We start from the raw sequence: 14,874 nt of genomic DNA, 5'->3' as shown, positions 1-14,874 counted from the left end.
CTCTCTCCTCTCAATTTTGGTGGAGTTCACTCTCTATGCAGCATAACTTACCACTGAATTGTAGCCACACCTATAATGTTCAGTGATGTGTAAGTGGGTTACTTTGGGGCTCCCGGTCATCCAGGTGCCTGAGTCTTTGGGGCCTGGTCTCACACCTTCCATGGGCCTCCCAAGGCACTGTGCCCAGGGCTGACTGCAGGGAATATGGGCAAAACCAGCTTGTCGACTGAAGTGAGGACATGCTGGTGGTGGGGCAGTCAGGGGAACTCGGTGCAGGTCTCTGCACTGCCGTGCTGTTGCTTGGCCAAATCACACGACCTCCTGACTGCTTCCTCCTTGGGAAACTGGGGCTAAGGCTGTCTTAATAGTGCCTCCCTGGCCTGTGGGTATTAGAGATTGGCGCACCTAGCAATGCCAGCATTAGCAGGCTAGTAAACAGTGGTTGCGTATTTGGATTGGGCTGGGGGTTCCAGCTTCAGCCTCATTTCAGAGTCTTGGTAGTCAGCCAGAGGGCTGTTGGTGTGCATGTGCTCCCAGACCCTTCAGTTTGTCTTGTCTTTTCCTGGCATCCGTGTATCGTAGCAGAGTAATACTAAGTCAAACATTGCTACATGTGTTCCTTTCAGATCGGCAGGTTTTTTTTTAATTGAAGTATAGTCAATTTACAATGTTGTATTAATTTCTGATGTATAGCATGATGATTCATTTACACACATTTTATATATATATATATATTCCTTTTCATATTCTTTTTCATTTTAGGCCATTATAAGGTATTAAATATAGTTCCATGTGCTGTACAGTAGGACCTTGTTATTTATCTATTTTATATATGGTAGTTAGTATCTGCAAATCCTGAACTCCCAATTTATCCCTTCCCATTCCTTTTCCCATCTGGTGACCATAAGTTTGTTTTCTATGTCTGTAAGTCTGTCTCTCTTTGTAAAAAAGTTCATTTGTGTCCTTTTTTTTTTTTTTAAGATTTCACATATAAGTGATATAGTATTTTTCTTTCTCTTTCTGGTTTACTTCGCTTAGTATGACAATCTCCAGGTCCACCCATGTTGTTGCAAATGGCATTGGCATTGTTTTACTTTTTAACGCTGAGTAGTATTCCATCGTGTGTGTGTGTGTGTGTGTGTGTGTATGTATGTATGTATGTGTGTATATCACAATTTCTTTCTTTTTTTTAAATTTACATTCTTTTTTAATTGAAGTATAGTCAGTTTACAATGTGTCAATTTCTGGTGTACAGCATCATGTTTCAGTCATACATACACATACATAAATTTGTTTTCATATTCTTTTTCATTAGAGGTTACTACAAGATATTGAATATAGTTTCCTCTGCTATATAGTAGAAACTTGTTGTTTATCTGTTTTATGCATAGTAGTTAGTATCTGCTAATCTCAAACTCCCAATTTATTCATTCCTTCGAGGCCACTAACGCCAATGCCTGGGTCGCTCCCAGAGTGCCAGTCTGAGTCCCGCCACTTGGGTCATGTGACCAGGCTTGAGGGAGCCAGACAAGGAAGTAAGTTGAAAATTTCGGGCTCTCTCAGTGCCCATGGAATCACTTCAGTGTCCACACACCTCTGACTCCCTCTGCCTCCACGCTTGAAAATTTTCACATCTCTTGCACTTCTCATACACCCAGAGCCTGGTTTTTCCCTGCTTCTAATCAGTTTCCATGCCTTGATCCAGGCCCTCCATGTTTCTTTACAGTGTGGAACTCTGATTTAACGCAGTGCTTCCCTGGCCAGGCCAAGGCTGAGGAGCCCCAGCACGGCCTGGTTAGCCCCCAGGGCCGGGGGACCCAGGCATCCCTCAACCCAGGCCTGCCTCTGCTGGCCTGGGGCCTCATCCGGACCCTCCCCCTCTCTCCCTCGCTTCCCCTCTTTATCTGCGGCTCCCAGCATGTATGCCTGCCTCTATCAGTGTATCAGGCCAGCATGCCTCATCTAAAGTGTATATATTACCTAAAAAAATCCTTCTTATTTGGGACTATTGCATCAAATTTTAATTTCCTCACTCGAGCAGCAGCATGTTGGCCTGCCCGTCAGTGAAGGACCGATAGAAGGTGAAAAGAGCAGATAAACTGCACAAATTACTGCCAGCCGATGCCTATCAGCCCTTTGACTGGAATTGACTGGAATTAAAGACTGAGAAATAGGATTTTCTGCCTCAGAATCTGCTGTGGCAGCTCTTGTCGGAAGTCCCCTTCAGCCCCCACTGGCCTCCTCCCCACAAGGGCGCCTCCCACTCCTGAAGCAAATTGCACATCCACCTTTCAAGTCCTTAATCCTGTCATGGAAATAGTGGGGCAGGGAGGCAGCTGGGCTGGCAGGGAAGAGGTGGACCGGGCCCCCCAAGGCTCCAGCTTCAGCCACTCTCCTGGCCAGCTTCTTTGGAAGGAGGCAGCCACAGGAGGGAGAGCAATCCCAGCTCCTCTTGACCCTGCCCCGACTTCCCTTCTGGTACCCAAGCCTCAGAGGCTGGGGCTGCCTGGCACCCCTTACCCACCCTGATACAGCCCTCCATCTTCCCCAACACCCTCACCCACCCACTCACCGCACGTTGTGACTTTAAGCAAATCCCAAACCCCGTGAGCCTCAGTCTCCCCACATATCCCCTTACTGGGAGGAGCTGTGAGGGAACCTATGCTGGGGGCTCAGCACAAGGCTTGGCACACAGTAGGTGCTCAACAAATGCTAGCTCTCCCTGTGAGCGCCTAGCTGTTCTCTCTATAGAATGCCAGAAAACACCTTACCACTAGGGCAGGGATTATTAACCTGGGGTCCTGGGGAGTCTGAATTTGTTGTTTGGAACATCACGTGCATGCATTGCCTGGGAAGAGGTATCTTAGCTTTCATCGGCTGCTCACGGTTCCAGGCCCCAGTGAATAGTGACAGTTGGTTTTATAGCATTGACCATGGCCCAGGTGCTATTGCAAGTACTTTACGTGTCTCACTTCCTGAGGTGTGGGGGATGTTGTTATACCCATTTTATAGATGGGGGAAACAAGGCAGCGAGAGGTTAAGTAACTCACTCGAACGGTTCAAACCCAGAAGTCTGACCACAGAGTCAAACCCTTACCCTCCTTGCCATACTGCTTTTCCCACCACGAGGAGTCAGGACCCCACGGGCCTGTGTACCTTTGGCCTCTCTCGGGGAAGCCTCATTTCCCAGAAGGGGGCATCCTTGCAATGGGAGTTCCTGTGAAGGGATGAAGCCCTGTGGTCTGGTGCACCCCATTTCTAGCCCTTCTGGGCCCACCCATCTGCTCTCCTGGCCATGACCTGGTGCACCCCTAGCTGAGACCGTCCCTGGAGAGCCAGCCCATAGCGGGGCCCAGCCTTGGGGCAGACACTTCTCCATCCCCTCATCTTTGGAAATAAGTTTCAGTATATTGAAAATATAATCACTGAGACTCTGAAACAAGAGCCATGAGTTCCCAAGAGCCCCTATTCCTCCCTGTTGATTCCTTCTCATAACATTTCCAGTCTTTGTGGCTGCACTTGTATTAAAAGCTCAAGGTTTTATTAAAAATGGACTTATTTACCCAAAAAGAGATGAAACCCCAAACTTTGTCAGAAGCCTTTTAGAGCTCACTTCGTGGAAGCTCAGGTGTATCTTTTCCTGGGAAGAGCCAGCCTCCTTGCTGTCTGGTCCCCTTTGAGCTCCACCCACTCAGGGGGACTCCAGGCCGCCCAGGATAGGCATGCCCACAGGGAGATGTTCACAAGGCTCTAAGGACTGACGGTTCTTTGGTCGCCAGTTCCCCTCTTTGCACAGGCCAGCACTGGCCCCTTTCCAGTCTCTCTGAGGCTCACTGACCCGGGCCCGAACCAGCCACACCCAGCCCTGGTTGTATGTCTGTGCGCTTGCAGCTGTCCCCCCAGGTTTCTTGTTTAGTGACTGTCTGGAATGGTGCTTTGGTGGGCAGTGGGCCCAGTCAGCCTGGCAGGCCGGGGCCCCTCATGCTGGGATGCATGTGAGGCTCAAGTTGGATGAGGCCATAAAAGAGGGAGCTGTCCTGGTGTCCAGAAAGCCCATCCTGACAGCTGGAGCCTCGGGCCAGAGTCCTGCACTCTGGGGACAGAATGGGACAAACCCAGGCCTCTCCTGTGTGAGGAGTGACCCCAGGAAAGGCATACCTCCAAAAAAGAACCCCTGATGGGATGATGGCAGGGGGCAAGTTGTTAGCGACCCTTCAGATCTAATGCAGTGCTTTCCAAATCACCTCCTTCTGACCCCTGGGCCTGGGGCCATTAACAGATGTTACATGAAGAGAGTCTGTCTTCAGCTCAGAATGCCGGAGAAAACAAAGGTTAACAGATTTCTTTGCTACTTTACTGCTTCTAGAAGCCTTTATCACACTAAAGCCCATTGTGCATCTCCAAGGGAGGGACAGGGGATGTATGTTTTCCCAAATTTGACATGAATTAATGCTTATAAATTGCTCACACTGGTGCCTGGCACATAGCAACGACTCTCATAAATGACGGTTACCATTATTATAACAACCTGTATGGAAGCAGCATTGCCTGGTGGGCAACAGAGTTTTGGAGCCAAAGTATCTGAATCTGATTCCCAGCTTCACTCTTTGTGGGGGGTACCTTGGAAAGGCCACTTAACTCATGGTCCTCAGTTTCCTCATCTGTAAAATGGAGCTGTCTCCTGGGGTAGTTGTGAGCGTGAAAGGAGTTAAGACATAAAAGCATTCACAGCAGTGCCAGGCATGGAATAAGTGCTGGAGAAGGGCTCCCGCCGCAGCAGGTGCTTCACCCTCTCACACAACTCAGGTCCTCAGAATCCACTCTGGCAATTAATGGCGTCTTTCTCTGACTTCCTAACAGTTTGTTTCCCCCACGGAATCTAGCTGGAGCTCCCGTCTCCTGCGCGGGAGGGTGGGGCAGGGGGAAGGGCCCACAGAAAAGAGCCAGACCTGCCTTCCGCCGGGCTTTGGCCTCTGTGCTGTGTCCATTTCTCTATGGGAGACATTTCCTCTGCAACTTTCTCACTTTCCTTCAGCCAAACCTAGAAATGCTCTGGATTGCCACCCACCTAAGTTCAGGAAAGGATGAGCGACAGCTGTGCAGGAGCAGCACTGCCCTGGGAGGGCGAGGTGGTAGATGCCCCTCCTGGGTCCTGGCAGCGAGACCTGGAGGAGTTGGAGGGGGGAGGCACCTTGCCCCTAGGACTCCCCCACTCCCCGCCCCAAGTCAGAGGTCTGCATGTCAGGAACAAGCCTCTCTCAAAAGAAGGTGTTCAGATGAGGCAGCCTATTGCCATGAGGCAGCCTATTGCCATGCACACAACTGCTGCTGTTTACTCCCAGCTCTCTCTTGCCCAAACAATAGTATACAAGTAGGCAGGTTATATATTAAATATACATATATTCAGCATATAAAAATATATGCACATTCATCTGTTAGGGAACCAATATAGGACGTGTAAGTAGCAAAGGACATATATAGTGTAGTCAGACTCAGGGAGACGGAATACTGGAAAAACTTCATAATGTGCCAGGTGAGTGGCTGCATCAAGCTTGCACTTCAGGCTTTACCCACTCACTGTCTCCCTAAGCAGCTTGCAAAACAGAACCACAAAGATGGGGGAGGGGACAGGGCAGAGGGGAAGGCTGCCTGCCCCCTCTAATGCCTTCCTTCAGCCCTCTCCCAGCAGGAACCTCTCTCTCAGGTCTGGACCCTTCAAAAAGAAAAAGACCACCAAAAGAAACCAGGATGACTCACCCCTTTCTCTAGCCTGGCCATGTGTCTGGGCATTCTTCGGAAGCTGGACCTATGGAACCCCACGCATGGACCTTGGAAATTCTGTCTTGGCGGTGGGCATGTCCAGAGCCTCACATGTCACAGGGCCTGAACAGAGAACAGGCCTGGGCCTGGGACTGGCACTGGATAACTTCCCTGAGTTGAGCCGCCACTACTGCCAACGCCCATAGTTCTGCTGCGAGGACAGAGCTACCATGCATGCTGCGTCTTGCTGGCACCAGGCCAACGTTTCTGGAGTATAGAGGGGCCAAAAACGCTAAGAGCCAATGGCTGAAACTGAGACGAGTGACAGTCGTCCCAGGAAGAGGCTTTTGCTACAGACAGCACAGCCCATAGGGGCTGGAATCAGCCTGGAAATGCCAGGACCCCAGGCCACCCCTAGAAGCTGCTGAAAATTTAGGCTTAAAACAGAGTGGAACCTGGGAAGGAAAGGAATCCGGGCCTTACTCCTGGCTCACAGAGCCCCTTCGATGATGCCCTGGCCTGGAGCCTGAGACACCCCAGAGGGTCCCTGTCTGTGCAGACTTCTCTGGGATGAGCCTTGGGGGGGTCCCTATGGTGCAGACATTCCTTATTATTTTTCCTTTCCTGAATTACTTACAATTACGTCATGCAATCAATAACACCTTAAGGAACTTTTAGATCTACTCAGAATTGTCATGATTCTTATTTGAATTGTAAGCAATGATTAAAACCTATTTCCTTATTAAAAAAGAAATCTGTCTCCCCATCTCAGTGTGCATGTAGAGAGCCCTGAGTTAGACCCTTTCTTCAAACGGCGGGTCTCTAGCTGCAGCCTGGAAGTCTCCCCAAAATTAGGTGAGAGCCGGCCCAGCCTCCAGGATTAGGGCGGTGAGCTGGGCGAGCCAGGGTTCAGCCTGGAGCCGGTTTCGATGCTCCGGGATGCCCGGGACCGCGTGGGGAGCAGGGAGCGAATCCGTGCCTCGGTTTCTGTCTGCCGCCACGCTCCTCGCCCGCCCCCTCTTCGGCCCGAGGCCAGCCTTGGTGGCGGCTGGGCTTCCCACTCACCCGGGCGTGGGGGCTGCGACGGCTGCGGCGGCTGCGGCGGCTGAGGCGGCTGCGGTGGCTGAGGCGGCTGCGGCGGCTGAGGCGGCTGCGGCGGCTGAGGCGGCTGAGGCGGCTGCGGCGTCTGAGGCGGCTGAGGAGGCTGAGGCGGCTGAGGCGGCTGCGGCGGCTGCGGCAGCTGAGGCGGCTGAGGCGGCTGCGGCGTCTGAGGCGGCTGAGGAGGCTGCGGCCGCTGAGGCGGCTGAGGCGTCTGAGGCGGCTGCGGCGGCTGAGGCGGCTGCGGCGGCTGCGGCGGCTACGGCGGCTGCGGCGGCTGAGGCGGCTGCGGCGGCTGCGGCGGCTGCGGCGGCTGAGGCGGCTGAGGCGGCTGAGGCGGCTGCGGCGGCTGCGGCGGCTGAGGCGGCTGAGGCGGCTGCGGCGGCTGCGGCGGCTGAGGCGGCTGAGGCGGCTGCGGCCGCTGAGGCGGCTGAGGCGGCTGCGGCGGCTGAGGCGGCTGCGGCGGCTGCGGCGGCTGAGGCGGCTGAGGAGGCTGCGGCCGCTGAGGCGGCTGAGGCGGCTGCGGCGGCTGCGGCGGCTGAGGCGGCTGAGGAGGCTGCGGCCGCTGAGGCGGCTGAGGCGGCTGCGGCGGCTGAGGCGGCTGCGGCGGCTGCGGCGTCTGAGGCGGCTGAGGAGGCTGCGGCCGCTGAGGCGGCTGAGGCGGCTGAGGCGGCTGCGGCGGCTGCGGCGGCTGAGGCGGCTGCGGCGGCTGCGGGTGGAGGGGAGGAGGAAGAGGTCCGGTATGCGGTTAGGGAGGGAGACAAGAAAGAAGGAAAGGGGAGACTGCGGTTCCCCCATGGCCAGCGGCTCAGAGGAGGGACACCTGCGTCAAGGCCATTGTCATGACCGCCACCCCTGCCACACCCACCCACGGGGATGGGGTGGGGCAGGGCCCTGGAGGTCACCTGGGAGGGACACCCAACCATAAACTGGGTCTGGATCACGCTTGTGCCTCTTCCCCTCCTAGAACTTCCAGCCTCACTCCGGATGCCTGGTCTCTTGGCCGGGTCAGTCCGGGGAAATCTGGGCCCCTTTTATCCGGGAAAGTTCTAGATAATTATTGGAGGGGGAAGAGCTAGATGAAAAATCAAGAAAGTAATAATAATAGCTACTGTTTATGTCGCTGTGTTGTGCTGTGGTCAGCACACCTGCGCCCATCTAAGCGTTACCATCCTTTACCTGTTTGGTCCCATTAGTTCGCGTGAAATGAAAAAAGATTAAGGATGTAAACAAGTATCTGTCTACACAGATGTTTAGCACAGCTATTTGTAATATTGAGAATTTGGAAGCTACCTAAATGATCAACATTGATCCTAAATTAGGGTACACTCTTGTGGGATTTAATGTGCACGTTTAAAGTCATTTCATGGAAGGATATTTCTGATCAACATTAAACGCTCATGATATAGTAAGTGGGGGGAGGGGCAGTTTATAAAACAGTTTCTACTTAATAAAGAAAATGTATAGACATCATCTGGTTGGACAGAGACTGGAAAACGGTTGTTAGGTGGCTGGATGCGGAGCATCAAATTTCCCCCGAGGATAACAAAAAAAGTTATTTCAAAAATCTTGATTGAGCGCTCTTCTCCAAATCCTCTCTTCCCTCTTCGCTCACTGGGGGTCATCGGGTCCTGAGAATCCGGAGGTGGGGGGGGGGGCGGGGGGGCAGGAAGGGAAAGCCCTCGGTGCCCCCAACCCCACCCCTCTTCCACCCCCACCACGTACTGGGAACCCAAGCGTCCGAGGTTCGCCTCTGACGGGATGCAGAGGGGTGGGGGCGACTGGCCGGGGTCGTGGCGTCTGCACTCCCTTCCATCCCTCCGACGCCCATCTTTAAAGTGTGTTGGATTCGGGAATCGATTGGAAATTACAAGGCAGATTAAAGGTCCTCCGATTTAGAGCTCTGGTTAAGCCTGAAAGAAAACTGCCCCCAGTTCCTCGGAGATCTCCACCGCGGTCATCTTTGCTGTCCCCCAAACCCAGAAATCTCCCCGAGCTGATCATTGCCTGTAGGAGGAGGCGGCGCCACGGGTCTCAGAGACTCGGGGAACTGAGACCAGATTGACTCAAACTCAAGACCAGAAAATGGGGGGTGGGGGGGTTGGCCATCTATTCCTCAGAATCTGCCATGTGCTGCCCCCACCAAAACTTGGGCACTTCTCTCTTCACCTCAATTGCCCTATCGGAGGCTGCTAGCCATTTCTTGAGTTTTCCAATTCAAATGCTTGCTAGCTTTGCACCCCAGTTTGGCCTTTCCAAACAGGGCCAAAAAAGGAAGGCCTGACAATTGCAAACCATAATGGAGATGGTGCCTTCCCAGCATGTTCGTTTCTGGGAGCCTTAGCTATAATAATATGGTTCAACCTCCTCATTTGACAGGGAAACTGAAGCCCAGTGGAGTGACAGGCCAGCCTGTCCTGGATGTAAAGAAAGCCCTGAAAGAATTTAAATAAGGCCTGAGATGGGGGTTTCCTATCTAATTTCCTGCTGCCTAACTACTAATGTCTGGAAAATTGTTCTTTCTACTGGTCTTGAGAAACTGCATATAAGCTCTGTACAGATACCTGCCTGCTGTATAGAGAGTTTGGATTCTTTTTGGCTCAGCATTGCATTGTGAGCTCTTCCCAATGTCCCGCAGTAGGTTTGTAGAAAGAATGGCAAACATTCTTTGGAAAACCTCAATGTTAATTAGCCACCCAACACTCTGTTGAGCCCACGTGCGAGAAACCCTATGGCTGAACGTTTCTGTTACTGTTTTTCAGTGTCAAAAACAGTACTGCTAAGAACATGCTTGTCCATAAATCTTTGCATTTGTCTCTATAGAATGGATTTCTAAAACTGGAAGTAATGGATTAAAGGCCACAGACCTTTTCAAATAAGGCTTTTGGTGCACAGTGCCTAATTGCCTTCTAAAAGAGCTGTGCCAGACTGTAAGTGTACCGAGCAGGAGAGTGCCCATTGGCTTTGATTACCCAGGAGGTTGAGCATTTGTTGTGAGTGCACAAAAGTGACAAGGTGGAGATGCAGCCAGAAGGTGGCCATATGGGATCGTGCAGAGGCATCCCAGGGTAGTGCACCTTCTTTAAGCGTTCCTTGAACCCACTGTACTTGGCCTCTTTAGCACCTGGGACCATGCGTGTTGTTGACTAAATGAATACATTCCACATTCCCACCTTGCCTCCCATCCCTCACCCCCATAGGTCCCGCCTGGTGGCTCTGAGCAGTCATCTCTCTGCCTGCTACCACAAGACAGAAGCCTTTCAATATCCCCCATCCTCATCTTCACACCTGCTGTGCTTTCCCACTTGCCCTTTTTTTCCCCCCAGTGGGGGAGGTAATTAGGTTTATTTATTTAGTCTTGGGGATCCCACTTGCTCTTTACCTCTGTCCTGGCCCTCCCCTGTCCACGCTGTTATATACCCTGGGTGGCTTAACACTTTGGTTCTACAGTAATGACAATAAAGCGGAGGCCAGATCTCATCTTTCATACACTCATTCATTCATTTATTCATTCAATAAATATTTATCCAGCCTTCTGTTCTAATGGGGTCCTATGCTTACTGGCAACACAGAAGAAAATGATACTGATACTAGGATCTAACATTTACTGAACACACACTAAATGTCTTACAGCACATGATGGATGAGGTTAGGTGCATGATTTTACTTACTCCTTATACAGCCCAGTCAGGTGAGCACTATTGTTCCCCTCATGTTACAGATAAAGGAACAGATGCCTACAGATACTAAAGGTCATACAACTGGTTACATGGTGGAGTCCCGATCCATAATCCAGGCAGCCAGCACCCAAAGCTAGATTCCAGAAGGGTGAGGAGTGTTCCAGGCAGAAGGGACACAACTGGCAAAGGCCCTGAGGCAGAGAGTAGTTTGGCTTGTTTAAGAAACTGGCAGAAAGCTAGGGTGGCCAGAGCTGAGGGGAGTGTGTTTCAGGAAGGACTGGAGAGCTTGTAGGTTAAGGTTAAAGATTTTGGACTATAAATGAGAGACAATGGATTTGTGTTTTGAAAGGATGCCTCAGGCTAGGAAGGAAAGGACCCGGGGAGGGGCATGAGGAGAGGCAACAGCTACTGCATCAGTGGGGTAGAGAGGATGGGCCTTGGGCTCCTGAGATGAAATGTGTGAACTGGAACTGAGGTGTGACAACCAGCTTCCTGGGATGGGAGGTGGTGGGACCATTCCCAAGACAGGGATCCAGTGAGTGGTCAGTTTTGCAGGAAAGAGTTTAAGTTTAGTTTTAGATGTGGGTAAAACCAGTTGTCTCCGAGACACAGAGATTCTGAGCAGGGAGTCAGGTCAGAAAGTGGAAACTGGGAAGGTCGAGGTGGCAGTGGAGCCAGTGCTGGGCATGCAGGAGACTGCGGGGACAGAATGTGTAGTGGGATGGGATTGCAGGTTCCCAACGTGGACAGGTGAAGTACAGGAAAAAGGCCTGTAAAGGTTCCAGAAGAAAAGGGGTGTGGAAGGTCAGCAGAGGGGTGTGAGTTTCAAATGCAGACCCACAGCCAGTGGAGGTTAGACTGTCCACGGGGGTCTGCGATGGAAGTCAGGCCTAGATGTAAATTTACCTCTCTTGGGGCTCATGGGGCTGACCCTCCATCCTCCTGTTCCAATTCTGTTCCAGCAGAACATAATTCTGAAGTGACTTTTAGGGCTTTTCTTTGTGGTTTGTTTCAGATTTTCATATTTATTCTCACCTAACAAAAAAAGGGGGCATCATTTAATGAAAGAACACTTACATGTCCCTGGGTCTCTTGTCATTACTCATAGTTTCCGCTATGTGTGCGGTTTAGCCACAACAAGTGAATGCAATTGAATATTTTAAAATCACTGCAGAACTGCACTAACAAAAATAATGAATGAAGTTCTGAGCCCTAATCTTCAGAAAACATCAACCTGCAAGTCCCAATCCTTTTCTTCTCTTTTTTTTTTTTTTTTTTTTTTTGAGTAAAGGTAGCTTTATTCAAAGAGATACATTGAAAGGCAAGGGAAAGGCCACAATGTGTGGGGATTGGGTACTCAGATTAGAAGCAGGTACACACTCCATAGACAGAGTGCGGGCCGTCTCCAAAAAGAGACAGAGAGAGAGGCCCCAGTCCTTTTTTCAGTTACCTCAAAGACAAGTCTCATTTGGGCATTATTTTTTCCCCAACAGAACTGATTCTCTTACCAACCATTGAGTCCCTCCTGTGCAAGACACACAGGTGCTGAGACACCCAGATTAGATGCTCACTAATTATTTCATGGAAGAAGGACAGGAGGGAGGAAGAGAAAAAGAAGGGGAACAAAGAGGAAGATGATTCTGGGTGTAAAAGAGCTCACAATTGGTGGTGAAGATCTTCTGTAAATAACTAACGGATATTTGGTAAAATAATGATGATACACTTATTTCTTAAGAACATGTTTGGAAATGAATCTTTGTGAGCTCTGAGTCACACAGGCATGCAAATATGGAATGTTTTATGCAAGAGGAATAACTTTAAATAGAGTATAAAGGTGGTGGGTTTGTATTTACAGTGAAAAATACACTCCAATCACCCTGCATGTTAGCAAAACGCAGTATGCTGCCTGATGGCATGATTTCAGCATATCTGCTCTTTAGCTAGTTATCAACCAATCATTAAGCGAGTAAACTCTTCACCCAGGGAATGCTGATGGCAGCATTAGCCATAAATAAATAAGCTAATATGTACAATAACTAAATGAATAGACTTTTCCTTGGCGTTTTATGGCCTGGAAAGAATGCAGCTTTTCATTAAAGGAATCATTTGAAAATGTGGAAACTGATACTGCCGCAGCTCCGAGCCCTCTGCCCATTGATAATGGCCTCTGGATTGATAGTGGGGGCCGGAGACTGATGTCCATTTACTTTAGCAAAGATTGTTATTGAATGAAACCTTTAATGGGGGTGTTTATGACCCCACTCAGCTAAGAGCTCAGGAGGAGAATCTTCCCCTCCACCTTGATGGCTCTTAGAGAATCAATACAGGTAATGTCAGCTGGTGGTTAGGCATCCTGTAAATAGAAAGGTAGAGCTGAAATGGAAACTGACAGGTAGCCACTTAGAGAGAAGGTCTGGGGTAAACACTCTGAAAGTGGAGCTCCTCTGGGGAGCGGGGGAGTGTCCTGCCATCCCATTACAGTCAGTGCTGGGATCGGACAGGAAAGGATTAGGAACAAAGCCTCAGCAGCAGGGAAAAGCCACTCAGCTTAGGAAAGGCCTTCCATCAGGGCGGTATTCTTAGAGCCCAGAATTCATACGGCTTGTCCATTTGTAGTAGCTGTCGGTGGTCTCATTTTTTAAGAAATTGTGGTAAAATACACATAAAATTTACCATCTTAACCATTTTTCAGTGTGCAGTTCAGCAGCATTAAGGACTTTTCACACTTCTGTGCAGCCGGTTCCATCATCCAGCTCTAAGACTCTTCATCTTGCAAAAGCTCTGTATCTGTGAAATACTAACTCCCTGGTTCCCCTCCTGGCCACCCCAGCCCAGGCGACCACGGTTCTGCTTTCTGTCTCTATGAATCTGACTACTCTAGGCACCTCGTATAAATAAAATCAACAGTATTTGTCCTTTTGTGACAGGCTTGTTTCACTTAGCATAGTGTCCTCAAGGTTCATCCGTGTTGTAGCATGTCATAATTTTCTTCCTTTTTAAAATGAAATTCTATTCCACGGACTGTACAGACCACATTTTGTTTACCTGTCATCTGTTGATGGACACGGGGTTGTTTCCACCTTTTGGCTACTGTGTGGACTCCTTTAGTGACCCTAAATTCACTTATTCATCTTCCCTAGACAGCAGTTTGTTTTTGTTTTTAGGATTTAAAAATTTTTTTAAACTTTTTTCCCCGTTAACAGAGGCACTAGGGATTGAACCCAGGACCCCCTGCATGCCAAGCACTCACTCTACCACTGAGCTATACCAACCCCCCACCCCTGACTCCTGACAGCAGTTTTAAAATACTCCAGGGCCCAGAAAACCTTCCTGAGATTCTTAGGAAAACAATGCTTGGTTTGAAGTCTCCTCCCCTCCTCACCCACCCTGAGGTTTCTTAAGCACTTCCCCATAATCTTAACCTCAGGCAAGTTTGAGAAACTTGGCTTCAGCTCCATAGGGACCCCTTTACTAGCTATAAGCCCGTCTTGTTTGGGATCTAAAACATTACAAGCTTGATAAATGGATGGCTGGTTGTACTTCTTTCAAAATTCGCATTCTTGGTCTTGCAGTATGTCATCTATTATTAGAAAGTTAGGGGCCAGCACTATCTCAGAGGTTGAATAAGTAAACAGCTGTAACCACAAACCCACACTTCTCATTTTACATCTAAAATCAGTTTTCAAACCCAGATTGATAGGCCACTTGATGACTGACATATGGGTTGTGGGATTAGGTTTCTCAGAGAGAATCTCCCATTCTGCATTTAAGTATTTCCGTAATTAAGGAAATTCACACATACACCTGCATTTTTTAGTCTCTCTTGACATTTTGTATTTGTTAGTCAATACAGACTGAAAACCATCCAGGTCTTCATTTTTATTTCCTCTCCCTCAAAACCTGACACTCTTTGGAAGAACAATGGCATACAAGTCCCCAGGTAACTAGCGGACCAGGAGAGGCCTTTGTGACCTGCAAGCTGACAATGGCCGAAACTGCAGACTGGCCCTGCTCAAGGCTCTGCCCCCAGGAACCTCCCCTGGGGTGTTTGTGAGTCTGCAGATCAGAACCCCAGGGCTGTGCAGAGCCTAAAGGGGCTTGCACTCGAGCACTGTCTCCAGCACTGGCCTTTCCAGGCTCTTCAGTCCTCCCCTTTGGCAAATGGAAAAGACTAGAATCCTGTATCATGCCTGCTCTTGAAACTACCCAGCCCTAGGCTCCCAGTCACCACAGAAGGTTTCAGGCCCTCCAGGTACGGGAATAAAAGACCTGCCCAGGGCTGGCCCAGCGGGGTATAGGTTTGAAGAGATTTGGTGTTTAACAGGGAAACACAGAA

At 50.0% G+C, this 14,874-nt stretch overlaps 1 protein-coding gene across 1 annotated transcript in view; it reads left to right on the top strand.

Annotated features, from left to right (window-relative positions):
* LOC116660435 (cadherin-23-like) overlaps window positions 1–7,937 on the top strand; it is a 169,188-nt gene extending 161,251 nt beyond the window's left edge. Inside the window, exons 9-11 of the mRNA XM_032469913.1 lie at window positions 6,797–7,116; window positions 7,258–7,548; window positions 7,826–7,937. Coding sequence (XP_032325804.1) covers window positions 6,797–7,116; window positions 7,258–7,548; window positions 7,826–7,937 — 723 coding nt within the window. The remainder of the gene's footprint in view (window positions 1–6,796; window positions 7,117–7,257; window positions 7,549–7,825) is intronic.
* Window positions 7,938–14,874: the final 6,937 nt, after the last annotated feature.

Source organism: Camelus ferus, chromosome 29, assembly GCF_009834535.1.
Source record: "Camelus ferus isolate YT-003-E chromosome 29, BCGSAC_Cfer_1.0, whole genome shotgun sequence".
In the NCBI taxonomy this organism is placed as follows: Eukaryota; Metazoa; Chordata; class Mammalia; order Artiodactyla; family Camelidae; genus Camelus; species Camelus ferus.
Note: the sequence above shows the minus strand (reverse complement) of the source record. Positions and strands in the feature narration are given on the sequence as shown.